Raw genomic sequence first — 16,015 nt, 5'->3', positions numbered from 1 at the left:
AGAATAACTGTAAGATATGAAAGAATTTTGTCTCATTTTAAGTTGCTATTCTGGCTAGATATTATTAATATCTCTATGACCAGTAGTAATATAAATGTAATTTATTCCCCTGTGTTTCCTTTGAAGGCTTTGGGATGGAAGCAACCTTGCTTTTGGTGGTTGGTTATTCTCATACAAAAGGTGTAGCTATTTCCTTTCTGGTGTTAGCGGTAGGCTTCAGTGGCTTTGCAATTTCAGGTAAGAATTAATCTTATTATTGGTTTTACTATTAGTGATAAAAGTGATGTTATTATCCTCACTGTTGTTACTGTCATCGCTTCTATTATTCTCTTTGCTCTTAGTGTGGCTGCTTATGGGGTATTCCCTACTTCTTTCCATATCAGAAATCATTTACTTCAGTATCTGTGAAACGTGTTGCACATAGGACATGAAGCTATGAAAGAACCTGCTCTATTGATTCCAGTTTACATCAGCTTTGTGCTGTTATTTCCCAATCTACTTTCACAGTGTCAGCCACCTTTTCTTCTTCCATAAGCAGTATCCCTAAAAGGAGAGAGAGACTTACTCTGGAACGAATAGTTTCTCAAAGGCTATCAGTTGCAAACCTGCTCCCAGCCCTAGCTGCCAGTTTCTGCTTTTTAGGTCAGTCCTCTCCCTGTTGTGTCCTGTAACCAGCCCTGCTCCAGAACAGCAGTTTCCAACACTTTCATGGGTCTCACCAGTCTCACGCTGACTTTTGTAGCTCCACCAGTACCATCGTTATTAAAAAAAACCCCTTTTGTTATGAAGATGGAAGGCCATCAGCCAGCAGACTGCCAAGAAGATGGATCTGTTGAGCAAAATTGACCAGTAAAGTAACTGCTGGTTTTCGGTTGTTTCAGGATTATGCAGATGGGAAGTAGTTTTGCTGCTCAGTTACGAGGTGTTTGCATAGCAGGCCATTTCTATCAATCAATTTTTATTGCAGGATTTTCCCAGTACTCAACTTTTACTGTATTTAATCCCAGGGACTTGGAATTCATCATTCTTTCTTGTCATCATCCGTAGCTTAGATGACTAATTTTCATTACCTAAAGCAAGATAATTATCTGAGCTGATTTTTACTATTTGTTTTTATTTCTTAATAAAATATGTACCCAGAAGATATGCTACAGTAAGGGTAATTATTTTTCCTACTGGTTTATGTTCTGTTTTTTTATCATGTTGTTAAACTGCTATTTGAAGTACTGGAAAATGTGTATTAAAAACCACTGCTACCTAAATAAAAATATATCAGACATTTGACAAACGTGAGGCATTCATCCCTTAATAAAAAATGTTTGCTGAGTGCATTGTTTCAGTCCGACAAGATGGGAAGCACGGATACTTTAAACGAGGCCAAACCAAACTGTATTTTCTATACAACGTGATCCCCATAGGTGGGGAAAAAAGAGGTTTTGAAAAAGAATAAAGCATTGCAACATATCTTCCATCTTTATCACCAAGAGAATACTACCCTTCTTTCTCATATATTTGGTAATGGGGTTTCCTACCTTTTTCAGGCTTCTTCACCCAGAACGGCTGGTGAAGGCCCTGTTGGCCTGGCAGCGCAAAGCTGCATAGTTGACCGTTGCCTCTCATTTGTTGTAGGATTCAATGTGAATCACTTGGACATAGCCCCGCGTTACGCCAGCATTCTGATGGGGATCTCCAACGGTGTGGGGACGCTGTCGGGCATGGTGTGCCCGCTCATCGTTGGTGCAATGACGAAACATAAGGTAACATTTCTCCATGTTTTCTAGGAAAAGGATTAGGTAATGCAACAAAAGTTAAGACATTTCAAAGCTTCCCGGGAACTCCATTTCATTATTGATCTCTGCAGCTGTTTTCTGTTGTTGTTTGTTTTAAACGTTCACTTTTACAATATCACAGGGGCCAGATTCTCAGCTATTATAAACTAATTATCTGTGTAGGGAGATGTTATTTTATACAACCTGAGGCTGGGTTTCTGTAATATGTCCATACTACTGGGTAATGCTTACAGGACTTGGGAAAGTCCTCTACAATGCATCCTTGGTAGGGTTCCTAAGCAATCACTGATCTACAATAAAATTAAATTAGTTGTTAGAGAAATCCCTGCATTTCCAACTCCATGAATATCTCACATCCAAAAGAGAAACTTCACTGTGAGAAAAAAAAAAATTCCCATGTTTTATCTTATTAGCTGTTATGAAAAAAAAAAAAAATCTTCACAATTACTCATAAATTGTTCTATCTGTAACATTAGGAATCAAACAGTGATCACAGTCATTGTTCAATATGTGCTAATTTATGGTCTAATTCAGAGAGCAATATTTCTTTTTACTGCAAACTAATGAGACCTGCACCATTCTTTCAGACCCGGGAAGAATGGCAAAATGTCTTTCTGATCGCAGCCCTGGTGCATTACAGTGGAGTGATATTCTACGCTATCTTTGCTTCTGGGGAGAAGCAGGAATGGGCTGACCCTGAAAACCTCAATGAAGAGAAATGTGGCATAATTGATCAGGATGAGCTAGCTGAAGAAACAGAGATGAACAATGAAACTTTTGTAAGTCCAAAGAAAATGTACGGTGCTACCAGTCAAAACAGTGAAGTACAGAGAAGGGAATGGAGAAAGCAAAAGCAAGGAACTCAAGACATGGAAGAACAGACTTCTTACCATTATGAAAATGGAAATTTTCAAGATTTGTCATAATACTTGAAATTGTGAGGTTTGTACAGCAGCTACTCCCATCCCCACTTCTGCCTAGCTGCCCAAATCATCTGGTATCCATATTTATTTTCTTATTCAATCGTGTAACATCTGGCCATGCGGCTAGATACAAGGGGTGGTAGTTCCCCTCTAATAGCATGGAAGAGGGCTAACAACAATGGGACCGGGAGAAGTGATACTAAATCCTTGCTCAGCCGTTGTATCCCCCTGGGAGGAGCTCCTGCCCTCGTTAGGAGATGACCAGCCCTGGCAGGGCTCCTGCCTGGTGCAAGCCTACGGCTGTAGGAGCACGGAGTGCCCTCATCTCTCCTGAGCAGAGAAGGGACAAGGTCGTACCAGATGGTGAATCCACAGTGATATATGTAATTACTAGGGCTCCAGTGGCATGAAAGTCTGCCCCAAGTGGCCCTGATTTACCGGTTTAGGATTCCTGTAGGTTGGCATTTGGGCTGCTTAACCCATGTCAAACTGCAAGCTCGTGCTGAAAGAAAAGCAGTTTTATGGCAGTAGGCTGTAATTAATTACTGACGGTCACTCAACTACAAGAAGAGCAACATGTAGCAGAGATGGCACAGTGTTGCTTCAACAGTTCCTTCAAATGGATTGACACTCAGCTTTATATGCATAGCCCACCAAGTCTGGATAAGGCAATAAAATTGATACTTGTAAGATTTCTCCCCCTCCGAAGATTTTGTGCTGGCATGAAATAATTTTGAATACAAAATCATCGTTAGTGATGCAATATTATTAATCCTTATGAAAGGAAATCTTAGTCCTGGTGGGATTAGATTTCTCACTCAATTCATTATTGTGAAGTAATTTAAATATATTTTTCTAGTATTATACTGATAGAGTTCCTGGCCTCAACCCCAACAGTCCTCGTTTAGGTGAATGAGCTTACTTACTCGAGTAAAGTCTTTAGTTCTGGATCTGTAACTTTTCAATGCCTCAGTCTTGCTGTCGCTACAAATGAAGTCCTGTACCATTTGAGAGTTAACAGAGTATCTACGTCTGAAAGCAATCTTCTTTTGTCATCGGTATATGTTTGACAGTATAAAGTGGCTTTAGCCCTTTTCTACCATTTTTAGAATCAACCAGTGGAGCATGCTGTATCATCTCAAGCAGCTAGCTGCAACTCAGAGACTCACTGTGGCATTAATACTCTTTTCAGAATGGAGAATTTCAGTAAGCTGTGATTTAATTTGTCTTTCATTATGATTACTGCCTCATTAAATTCAAGTGCAAGCTATCCTGTCTAGCCTACAATGTGCTTTGTGATGCTTCAGTATTATTGTTCTCATGTACCATATATAGCCACTGTGATGCACACGAGATTTGAACATTTCTAACATCCTTTTTGCTATTTTGTTGAAGTGCAATTGAACACCATGGGTGGAATTACACTTGTACATTCATTTGAATCCATGGATGATTTATCTTCCCTACAAACGTAATTAAACAGGGAGACCAGGAAGTTAGCTGGTTCTCTTTTCATGTCTCTGGTTCCTTTTCTACCCAGCAAAATCCAATCTACAAGTATGTATGGATAAGAAGCAAAGTGAGGTGAATGGATGAATGCCTAATTGGACTACAGTGAAGATTTTTAAATTGATATCAGCAGATAATTTAATGATAGGGGTATTGTTAGTACAGCTCAATCCTACCTTGACACAATGCAGTTTATTAATAAGGCACTCAAAAAAAAAAAAAACTTACAGTTTTATTCTGTTAGGACAGAAAAGAATATTTTTTTTCAAAATTCTAAACTTAGTTTAGACTACAGTTGCTTAATTCACTACTGACATTTAGAACAGGTATAAGAAAAGATCTTTCTTGCAGGTTATAGTCAACATTTGGGGATTTAAGTGGCAGGAGCTTGAGGCAAATGTTCTCACCAGTCTGTCACAAAAGCTGGACCAGCTGCAGTCAGACTACATTGCAACACCCACCACACCTTAACGAAAGAGAGAGGGCCACTTCTTTGCATGTGTGCAAATCAAACAGCTTCTTCCTCCCTCTCCAATCACATAGCATGCATGTAGTTGCTACAGGAACGCTTAATAGGGAAAATCATATTATGAAAGGATTTATATAAGAATCTGTGTAAGTATAGTCTGGTAGAGAGGAAAGAGAAGACCAGACAGTGGACTATTCCAGAAACAGTAATGTTTTTTGAGAAGAAGCATCATTTTTCCGGTAATGATAAAGGGTAACTTTCCTGTCTCGCTAAGAGGAACACAAAGGGAGTGAATGTTGTTGTTATGGCAAAGAACTACAAACATCCCAAAAGTTTGGGAAATGGCCAACTGGCACACAAGAGCTCGGTTGCCCCTCTGGTGAATGTAGCTGCTATTTCTCACTGTTACAGACACGTGCCACAGCTGTCACAAGTGATGCAGTGAGGAGCTCAGTTTAGCAGGACCATTCTGTAGCCGCATAGAGACTGCACTGATTTAGTTCAGTGGAAATTTGACTTCAATGGATGTTTGAGCATTATTTAATGCCCTGAAAGAAATGGTTTAAAAACATTTGGACAAGCTTTTGCATTTAAATAAGCACTTCCTTTCTTTTCTAAATTTAACTGCTTCCAGAGGCAGAATATCATCTCTGAGCAGTTGAAGTTCTGTACAGACCACAATGATTTTCCAGGCAATCGCATTCAGATGTTTGGGCTGCCTTTCTCCCTTTCCTTTTCATCTGTTTAAACTGTTCAGGTGCATTGCATGAAGGGTAAACATCAGCACTGGTTGGAAGTTAGTTTTCTTTCCTGGAAATCTTTGTTACTTAATCAACTCTTTGATCTACACAGTGTCTTCCACAATACTGTATGACCAAGAATAAAGCCAACTTGCTGGGATCAAACAGGCTTTGTAACTCCAGTTTTGCTGGATGTCTCTATCTGCAACCTGCTCCAACAGCCTTTTCTTGTGGGATCTGAGAAAGTGCAATCACCGAGGGTGTTTCTGCTAAAACTGCCTTCTTAAAATATGTTAGAATTTGGAACATTTAAACAATCAGGGAAACAGCTGGCATATCCCAACCTGCCTCCAAATAAGTCATGGCTCTAATGCTAGTGGATGCAAATAACTCAAATGATATTTTCTAAGAAGAAATATTAGCTTGATTAAAATTCATTTATTGCATTAGTTGCATATTTTTCTGTCCCCATGTCCAAAATATTTTTTTGCATATTTTCAAATATAAGACAGTGCTCATACACTCAAGAGTTTGATTTGAAAATGGCTTTCTGATTGCAGAAGGAAGCAAAATTTGGTTTATATTGGAAAAGAGGAAGAGTCAGCTCTCCGTAATGTGAAATGGTAGAATAGATAGGCCACAGAATATTAACTTAAGTCTGAGGAGAGAAAGTAAGTACGGTAAGTCCTAGCTATATGCTGTTCAGTGTTGTTATCCACTGATCTTTCTTAACAAAGCAAGTTGCAGCTTTTATTTCCTTGACACCTGATGTTTTCTACGCACTACTAGGAAAAGTTTAATGGTAAGCAATACTCCTTTTATACTTATGTAAGAGTTAAACAAAATGTTCCCTGCAGTAAGAAAGGAAAAATTAATGACAGAAACAATGAAAATTCACCTGAGTAGAAACTTATGCAGGGAAATAATCACTTAGTCCAAAAGAATATACAGACTTTTGGGTAAAAAATATAACAAGGGCATCCAGATGTTAAAAAAGTGCCAGGAGGAGTGTCATGTGTGTAACATAATTAATTTGAAAGTAGCAAGGCAAAAATTAATTCAAGGTCACGCAAAATGTATCATGGCTTCGCATGAATGTTTCCAATTGACTCCTGTTGTCAGATAGTTAGAGATCTATAAGTTCAGTCATTATTTTAAGGAAAATTGTGTAAACACCAGATTTATTATCTTATTTTTCTTCCCATTTTCCATTAAAGACCTTAATTTGAGAGTGTTATTTAATTATTCATATTTTAAGAGTGAGTATTTCTTGTGGTTAAGAGAAAGGGGAAAAGAGAAAAAGAGAAAGCAAGTTGCAGCTAAGAGCCAATGCAGACAGAGGGCTGAGGATGGATAAGAAATCAGCTTCCAAATCCTGGAAAAAGAACTTGGAGTTCTCTAGATTTCTGAGTTAAAAACCTACAGGATGCAGATGATGTTCTGCATCATCCCAAGGTTCAGCGAGTTCACTCAGGTCTCATTTCAAAGCTTAACTCCCATGAAATCAGGAATAAATAAATGGAGAGATTAAAACCTCCTCATACTTATGTCATCCAAATGCTTATGTTGGACTAGATAACACTACTAGTGAGGCAACACTACTAACACTACTGCAGCTCTATATGTACGTGCAGAAGAGAGTCTGGCAGGCTTCTTTGCAAAAATGCTTTTAATTACTCACATACTGATATCAGTTATTTCTTAACTTCCATTTGATAACAATGTTTAGCTGTGACAGGAAAAATAGTCCCTTTTTTATCACAACCTTTTTTGGTTTTAGTGTTTATACTGCTTATCATTTTACAGCTCTTCCATATGCAAAATTATATAAGTAAAGAAAGAAATTTATATAAGAAATGTAGTAAGATTGTACTTCTTCGTGCTGAATTATCTTTAAGATAACATTATAAGAGCCAACACATTTTTCCCTGAGACCATACCATTTTAAGTCTTGATCATAATAAAAGCTTGACCCATTTAACTTGTTCCCCCCCTTCATTTAATTAGTGTATTGGATATCTGCAGCAGCTGACAGACTACATTTGTTTATGTATAACCATATTTATCTGCTCAATAAAGTCAGTGCTCAGACTCTGGCTGTACAAACTTTTGGCATCTACTTTGCTCCTTGTTTTAGGCTTAGTTCTACCTGCACAACAAATTCAGAGCTCCTTTGAGCAGGTCATGGCTGTTTTGTTAAGTATGTGTTAGGAAAACACCAGAACTCACGAAAAATAAATCTCCGTTGGCTCAGAGTTGTGGTTGCCCAGAAGCATCTCATGAATCTTTGGAGCACCAACCTCAGGAAGACAACAACTTTTGTAAACCAGGAAATATTTAAGGTAGGCAATAAAGCTGGCAGTCATCACCAGCAGCACCACGCCAGGCGCTTTCTCTTTGCTGGGCACAGCTGTAATGAACAGCAAGGGGATTAGTCAGAGAAACTTGCTGATGCCATAATTAAGATAAGGGGAATGGGACTTTCTCTCGGTTTAGGGAGGGGACTTTGATCCCATCTGCTTGTATAATCAAAAGAAAGATGTCTGCATGACCTGAGAGACCAATCTATTTCCTGACGGAGATCGGTTCTGTAGTTTGTGCTGGTAGAAATCTGCGGGGGGATGGAAGGGGCTTACGGGTCCCTGCTGATTCATGGTGGGCAAGGCAAAACCACAGTACTAACGTGAAACTCGAATTTAGACGTGAAAGACGTTAACGTTAAGGACAATAACAAGTGAAGGACAGTCAGCCGAAGGGGTGCGACGTTGCTCCTGTGGAGTACCGCTGCTCTGTGCGGCAGGCAGAGGCAGCTGGGAGTAACCCCAGGTAAGTTTTCCCTCAGCAAGGGAATACAACATCCTCTGTCCCGCGCTGTTCGCTTCCCATTTCCCATCGCTCTGCGCTGGCTGCAGCTTCACCTGTTACAATGCTTTGGGCACAGCGCAGAAAAGAGCTGCAGTTCCACAGGACCCTTACCTTTACTCTGTGTTTTCTCGTTTTCACGTGTGGCCTCTCCCGACCCTTGCTAGCTCGTGGAATGGCACGTGAGACCCCAGGGCAACACAGAGTTAATAATAGCAAGGGTTTGCTTTTTAGCAAATTCCCTATTTTGATTTTTTTCCTTTTTTTTTGCTAGAAAGGAGGGCGTTTTGTGCCGAGGTTCCTGCTCGCCGCAGCAGCTGAAGCAGCCGGGCCGTGGCGGGTGGCTGAGGCGTTACGCCGGCTGGCCAAAGGTGAAGGCCGCGGCCTCCGCTCCGCCAGAGCAGAGGGAAACGTCGCCCTCGGACGGAGCCGGAGGGAAAAGTCGCTGACAGAGCCGGGAGGGAAACCGCAGTCAGGATCCCTGTCCCCTATCCTTGTTGGCTGCGCTGGTGACAGGGACTGTCGGAGCGTGGGAAGCGGACGGCGTTTCTGAGTAGTTTTCTGCATCCCTCACCCACATTCTTACTATTTCCAAGCGACTGCCTCTATTCCAATTTCATGGAAAGCTGTGAGCAGCTTAAAATGCCCCTTGCTGACTGGCCCCCGCTGCTGTTACATTTACTTATGACAAGGAGCAGCCCACCGCTAATTCCTTCCGTCTCCTAAGCTGTTCTCCGCAGTGAATCGTAGAATCATTTAGGTTGGAAAAGACCTTCAAGGTCATCGAGTCCAACCACCCTCCGTGCCCACTAAACCGTAGTGCTCCCAGTCCATCCCGCCTTCAGCCCTCTTGAGCTGTACCTTTGGCCCAAAGCCCACCGACCTGCTGGCTCCCTCACGCCACGGCTCAGGCGGGAGGATTATCTAGCAGTTGTTGTTGGGCAATTTTATGTCTTTCGGAGAAGATATGGCACCGAGTAGTGCCAATTATTGGGAAAGACTTCCCCAAAGTTTAACAAAAGAATCTGCCTCTTCAAAAAGGCACGTAGGAGAAGTTTGCTAACAGGTTGTTCTCTGGTTTGTGTCAAGGGTTGGGATTGGTTTTAGAGGACACAGGCACGTGTTAGTTTGAAAAAAAATCACAGGATGTTTCCTTGAGCCATCAAATACTGCAACAGCTGAAGGTCAGCAAACCACCCAGCCCAACACACCACACATGCAGATTTCCTCATCAGGAACAGTTGGTACAAATCCTTCTAGAGACCATAGTGTTTCCTTCAGTAATGTTTTCATTAGTGCTTCCCCCAAGAAACTATGAAATAGCTAAGGATGAGCGACTAAATTCTGCCAACCTTGTGCAGAGTTTGAGTTTCCGCATGTGGTGTGCTCCCCAACATGTTGGTAGGCTTAACATTTTAATTTATTTAGTGATGCTACGTTTTCTTCAGGGAGCTAGATTCCTCTAGCTAGTGTCTTACTGAAAGATGCCCAGGTAAATTTGGTTACTCCACAACACATCACTTCTTACAGCATCACAGAATAGTTGAGGTTGGAAGGGACCTCTGAAGATCATCTAGTCCAACACCCTGCTGCTCAAAGCAAGGTCAGCTAGAGCCAGTTGCCCAGGACAGGATCCAGCTGGGTTTTGAATATCTCCAAACATGGAGATGACAAAACCTCTCTGGGCAACCTAGTCCAGTGTTTGACCACTCTCACAGTGGAAAAAGTTTGTTTAAATGCTTTTTCCTTTATTTCAATTAATGCCTCCTGTCACTGGATATCACTGAGAAGAGTCTGGCTCCGTTTTCTTTACTTCCCCCCATCAGGTATTCATACACATTGATGAGATCCCCCTTGAGCCTTCTCCAGGCTGAACAGTCCCAGCTCTCTCAGCCCCTCCTCACGTGTCAGGTGCTTCAACCCCTTAAACATCTTCATGGCTCCTCGCTGGATTCACTCCGGTAAGTCCATGTCCCACTGTGGCGGTACAGCCCCCCAGACACTCTGAGATCTCAGAATAAGCTATGCATGCTGTGGGAAAACCTCCCATCGTGCTGTTATCTTAATTACAAGTGCAGCAACTTTTGGGCTTCAGGCACTCTTTGGCCACACCTGGGCCATCTGCTGCCTGAATGGTACATCAGGACCACCCTGATATTTCAGGATAAGCTATGCATGCTTTGGAAAAACTCCCATTGTGTTGTTATCTTGGTTGCAAGAGCAGAGACTTATGGGCACCAGGCACCCCTGGCCACACCTGGGCCATCTGCTGCCTGAATTGTATACCAGAATGACTCAGCACAAATTGTGGCCAGAACGTAAAACAATGGCCAAAGCCAATCATCTCGAGACCCTATAAACACCGATCCAAGGAGAGACACTTTGGGCTCTCCGGGGCTGCAGTGGGCTGTGTGACCCGGTATCTCCCCCTGAGCTGGGACACCTCTCAGCGTAGATTTCACCAGGATTGAAAGATCGTCCGTCGACAATTTTGTGAGGACTTAAAGACCTGATTTTGCGAGGTTCACTGACTGTCCGTTGATGAATGCCAGCACATAAAAGTGAGTAATTCGTGAAACTCACAAGAGAGAAATTTGAATCATAGGTTAACCTCTGTGTATGCGTGTGGGCGTGAAATTTGGTTCAGAACTGTTGTATCTGAGCGTGTGCCCTTGCAGTTTGGTTTGGAACTATTTGTCTGTGTGGTTCAGAACTGTTTTCTCTGTGTGCGTGTGATTTCATTTAACCTCCATCTATGTGCAACCCTGCTGTAAGTTTCGGGTGATCCTTGCCATTTTCAAATCTTTAAGTTGCAAATTTGATTGCAAGAAATTCCATCAAATCACTCTGTTAAATTGGCTAAGTACTGTTAAAATTATACAACCTAATCTAGTGATCTATCTCAAAAATATTAATAAATCCTACATTGCTGGTAAACCAAAGCCGTGTAACAAAATCTCCTTCATGACACCAACTTGCACTGGGGAGCCCAGAACTGGACCCAACGGCCCAGATGGGTCTCACCAGGGCTGAGCAAGGGGGAGGAATCACCTCCCTTGATCTGTTGGCAACACTCTCCCTAATACAGCCCAAGGGGCTGTTGGCCTTTTTTTTCATGAAGGCAGATTGCTGGCTCATGTTCAACTTGTCCACCAGGATGCCCAGGGCCTTCTCTGCTAAGCTGCTTTCCAGCCCAGCAGTGTCTACTGGCGCACAGAGTTGTTCCTTCCCATGTTCAGGACTTGAATTTCCCTTTCTTGAAGTTCATGAGATTCCTGCCGGGCCATTTCTCCAACCTGTCAAGGCCCCTCTGAATGGCAGCACAAGGACCTGCTGTATCAACCACTCCTCCCAGTTTTGTATCACCTGCAAAGCTGTTGAGGGTGTGCTCTGTCCCATCACACAGGTTATTAATGAATGTAATTGGTCCCAGTATTGACCCCTGGAATATACCACAGATGACTCCCTTTGGCTGGGCTTCATGCTGTTGATCCCAAATCTTTGAGACCAATGGTTTAGCCAGTTCTAAATCCAGCTCACTGTGTACTTTACTAGTATGTACTTCATCATTTTGTCAATGAAGTTGTTATGGGAGACAGTGCTGAAAGCCTTGCTAAAGTGAAGCTCTCCCCTTGTTCACTGAGCCAGTATTCTCATTGTAGAAGGCTGTCAGGTTCATCACCTCCTTCTTAAAGATAGGAGTGATGTTTGCTTTTTTCCCAGTCATCGAGATTCTCTCCCAGTTGTTATGACCCTTCAAAGACAACTGAAAGTGGCCTCACAGTGACATCAGCAGCTCCCTCAGCACTCTTGGTACATCCCACCAGGACCCATAGACCTGTGCATGTCCAAGCTGTTTAGACGATTGTCTTCCATGGAGGGTAAGGCTTTCTTGCTCTGGACTTTCACACTGGTCTCAGCGACCTGGGATTCCCGGAGGCTGGTCTTACCAGTGAAGACTGAGGCAAAGAAGGCACAGAACACCTTGGCTTTCCCTATGTCCTTTGTCACCCGGTCCCCTGCCCCATTCAGCAGCAAGCCAAAATTTTCCCTCGTTTTCCTTCTGCTGCTGATACACCTGTAGAAGCCTCTCGTTGCCCTTCACATTTCTCACCAGATGCAATGTCAGGTGGGCTTTGGTTTTGTTAACACTGTCTCTGCATGCTTTGCATGCTCTGTATTCCTCCTGGGTGACGTGACACTGCTTCCACCACTTGTATGCTTCTTTTCTATGTTTGATTTTAGTTAGGAGCTCCTTGTTCATCCATGTGGGCCTCCTGATGCCTTTGTTTGATACCCTGCTTTTCAGGATGGACTATTCTTTAGCTTGGAGGAGGTGATTTCTGAATGCTAGCCAGCTCTTCTGGACGCCTCTTCTCTCCAGAGCCATATTCCATGAGATTCTTCCAAGCAAGTCCTCAACAGGCCAAAGTATGCTCTCCTGGTGCAGTGTTATGATCCTGCTTTTTGCCTTGTTTCTGCCTCTTCAGATCTTAAACTTCACTGTCCCGTTGTCACTGCAGCCAAAGCTGCCCATGACCTTCATGCTCCCAAGCAGTTCTTCCTTGGTTTAATGAATCAGGTCCATCAAAGTGTGACCTTTCTTCAGCTCCTCAATCACTTGTTATCAGTTATAGTCAGCTACCAGGTATCAACAATGCACTCCAGAAACTACCTGGATTGCTTGTCCCTGCTGTGTTGGCCCTCCAGCGGATATTGGAGTGGTTAAAGTCCCTCATGAGGACCATGGGCTGCACACAGGAGACTTCTTCCAGTTGTCTGAAGAAGGTCTCACCTACTTCTTCCTCTCCAGACAGTCTGTAGGAGACACCCACCACAACATTGCCCTCCTTGGTCTGCCTCTAATCCTGACCTGTAAACTCTCAGCTGGCTCAAACTCCATCCCAAGGCAGAGCTCCATGCACGCTTGCTGCTCTCATGTACACGGCAATTCCACCTCCTTGCTGACCCAGTCTGTCCTTCCTAAAGAGCCTATATCCATCCAAGGCAGCACTCCAGTAATGTGAGCTATCCCACCATGACTCCACGATCCCTATGAGATCAGAGCCCTGCAATTGCACAAAATTACATTTATTTCCCCCCGCCCATGCTGCGTTAGGGAGCAGCTAATTTTTCAGCAGGAAGCATGTGAGTATCTACCATCTAAAGGCAAAGAATGGAGGCACGCCAAATTTTTCATTAATTTCTAAAGCTTTGGACTAGGAAGTTGATTGCTAAAATACTGTTAAATTGTGACATTAAGTGGAGGGATCAAAGGTAGGTACAGGAAAACTGCTTTTTCACACCTCGGTTATTGCTTTGAAGTAATCCAAGGCGAGGCGTACAGGCAGTCAAGGTCTCATTTCATTTTAGCACCTGCTGGCTGGCATTTCTATTACAGAAATCATCATGTCTCTGCCCACTTTTACTGGTAGTCTCAAAAAAGAGAAGGACTGTATCCAGGTCATCATAGATCAAGCTTTTCCACTTGAAGAAATGAGGAGCAGTATATTTACAGAACAGAGATTTATTACATTCAAGAAGCCTAAAGTATCTGGTTAATTACAGTTAAATTCCTGGAATAAATTGACAATATTCCAAACAAGACTTTATCAGCTTCTTTGCAATACTGTCCATTTTACTGGCATGCCGTTCAAAGGTTTCTGTTGCAACTCATACTTAGGAGAGTTACGTAAAACTTGATGTAGGAATGAGTGACAAAGGTTTTATTTATTTCATATTATTATCTGTTGACTTTTAAAGACCTAAGTAACAAGACAGGTTAAGCAACAAGTCAATGATTAAACCGATAAAATGAGTATCAACTATGCTAGTTTTAAAAGAGATTTAGAAAGTATGAAGCAGAAAAAATACAGTTCTCTGAGTTGTAAGTTGAAGTACTAAGATTTTTCTGTTCTACAGCTTATTTACAGTCTCTATTTGTTAATTATCATCTTTCTCAGGCAATTTATTTTTGTATAATCTTTAATGTCAGAGGAGAGGCCTATGTTTGAGAAGTTTAATTTTTAGATCAACTTTACAACACGACTGGGTTATGCTTTGTCAAATTTTCCTAAAAGATTTAAGAACTGATGTTTCTTCAGAGAAAACATTTTTGAAAATAGAGGGTATCGTGCTGTAGCAGTGACATTAAGGTCTTGCATAGTTCATCACCTACTTGAATAGCAGTTCCATCACTGGGAAAATAGCAGTACCCTCACATTTTCTAATTTTGTGTTGTCTTTCTTGGACTACATTGAAAGCAGTAAGAGCTAGGTATACCCTTCCTTGGCCCTCTCTGGAATGAATTGGATGTGGAGAAAAAAGAATGCAGTTCCAGGATTTATGTAAATTTTGAGGTTGATATCACATATCCAGGAGAAAAATATTTTCTGTTTTTAAAAATTGGTGCTGCTACATGCATTTTTTTCCCTCTATCAATCTTTTATTTGGCAGGATGTATGTTTACTGGCTGCACATTAATGAGACACAATCTGAAATACATAATCATCTGCTAGTATCTGGGTAATTTCCATGCATACAGGAAGGAATCTTTTTTGTTGTGTTTACATGAGGATGGCTTTCTGGCAGCATGCTTTACATGTTGGAAGTCATCAGTTTAATAACGTTAGAACAGCATCAGTTGTATCTAATAATCATAGTATTACTACAGTATTTGGTACCTTTGGTGTTCCTGTCAACTTCTACTTCTGTGTTTAGCATCAGCAGGTATTACAGGGAAAAGACTACTGGAAAAAAAATAAGGCATGATTTTTGCCCCTCAGTTGTCCGTGACATTAATTTCTTTGTTAATCGCATGTACAGATTCTGTTTCCTTCAAGTAGCAATAGCAACACTTACACCTAGGCACCCACATATGCTTCAGCCAAAAACAATTTCACGTATAAGTTTGCCGCAGCTAAGACTCAGCTGTAGTCCTCACGCTAACCAGAACAGCAGGTCCCTAGTTATCAATCACTGGTGCTGTCTTGTTTTAATTTTTCTCTCCAATTTGAGAGATCAGAAGCTGGAACTTCATTCTCCATGCTACATGGCAGCTGGTTCCTGTGGGCTGGGGATGTTTTTGTTAAGTAGTTCTGTACATCAGAGAGGTTGGTAGGAGGGCTCTTGATTCCTCCTGGAGCTCATTTCTCTGCTAGTTCCTGCCAGACAAGAGAGTTAACACCAGGGATGGCGGCTTGGTCCAGTCCTTGCTCCCAAGAACTTCCTAGCCATTATTTCTGTAACAGTAACACCTTCCTTTCCGCATTTGCCATTATGGTAATCAGTTTCTATGTCCAAGAAATAGCTAAAATGGGCTGGTGAAACATAGGGACTGATCCTACAGGCTCTTGGGGATTTATCCCACCATGGGTTAGCAGCTGAGAAAGGGCTGTCTCCTGTATGAGCATGGCACAACCTCTGGATGGGCAACTCCATTGCACATGGGAAATACCTGTTTTGGGGGAAGTCTTGTAAATTCAGAGAGTTATAGCCACAGTCCCCCACAGCTCAACACCATTCTGAGGAAACCTTGAGGGAAAGGATAGAAACCTCTAAGTTGGCTCCAGATTTGTGAAGAGCCAGTGCAGAGGGAGGAACGATGGTTATGCTGCTGAGTAGGTGAACCGCCATGCTTTCAACTGATTTTTGCCCTTTTTCACATAAATTGTCTCACCCTACACACCTATTTAAAGAAATAGTTAAAGCCTAAAATTCATT

The 16,015-nt window shown here is 42.1% G+C and overlaps 1 protein-coding gene and 1 long non-coding RNA gene across 2 annotated transcripts in view; one reads left to right on the top strand and one right to left on the bottom strand.

Moving 5' to 3' along the window:
• Positions 1 to 4,479, top strand: part of SLC17A8 (solute carrier family 17 member 8) — a 28,978-nt gene extending 24,499 nt beyond the window's left edge. Inside the window, exons 10-12 of the mRNA XM_030003182.2 lie at positions 127 to 237; positions 1,630 to 1,757; positions 2,378 to 4,479. Coding sequence (XP_029859042.1) covers positions 127 to 237; positions 1,630 to 1,757; positions 2,378 to 2,716 — 578 coding nt within the window. The 3' untranslated portion in view covers positions 2,717 to 4,479. The remainder of the gene's footprint in view (positions 1 to 126; positions 238 to 1,629; positions 1,758 to 2,377) is intronic.
• On the bottom strand, positions 4,479 to 7,237 carry LOC115336351. The gene is made up of 2 exons (XR_003921728.1): positions 5,157 to 7,237; positions 4,479 to 4,833 (listed from the first exon to the last, which is right to left on the bottom strand). It is a non-coding gene; the product is annotated as an uncharacterized LOC115336351 (long non-coding RNA).
• Between the last annotated feature and the right edge of the window lie 8,778 nt (positions 7,238 to 16,015).

The sequence above is a fragment of the Aquila chrysaetos genome, chromosome 26, assembly GCF_900496995.4.
Source record: "Aquila chrysaetos chrysaetos chromosome 26, bAquChr1.4, whole genome shotgun sequence".
Classification (NCBI taxonomy): domain Eukaryota; kingdom Metazoa; phylum Chordata; class Aves; order Accipitriformes; family Accipitridae; genus Aquila; species Aquila chrysaetos.
Note: the sequence above shows the minus strand (reverse complement) of the source record. Positions and strands in the feature narration are given on the sequence as shown.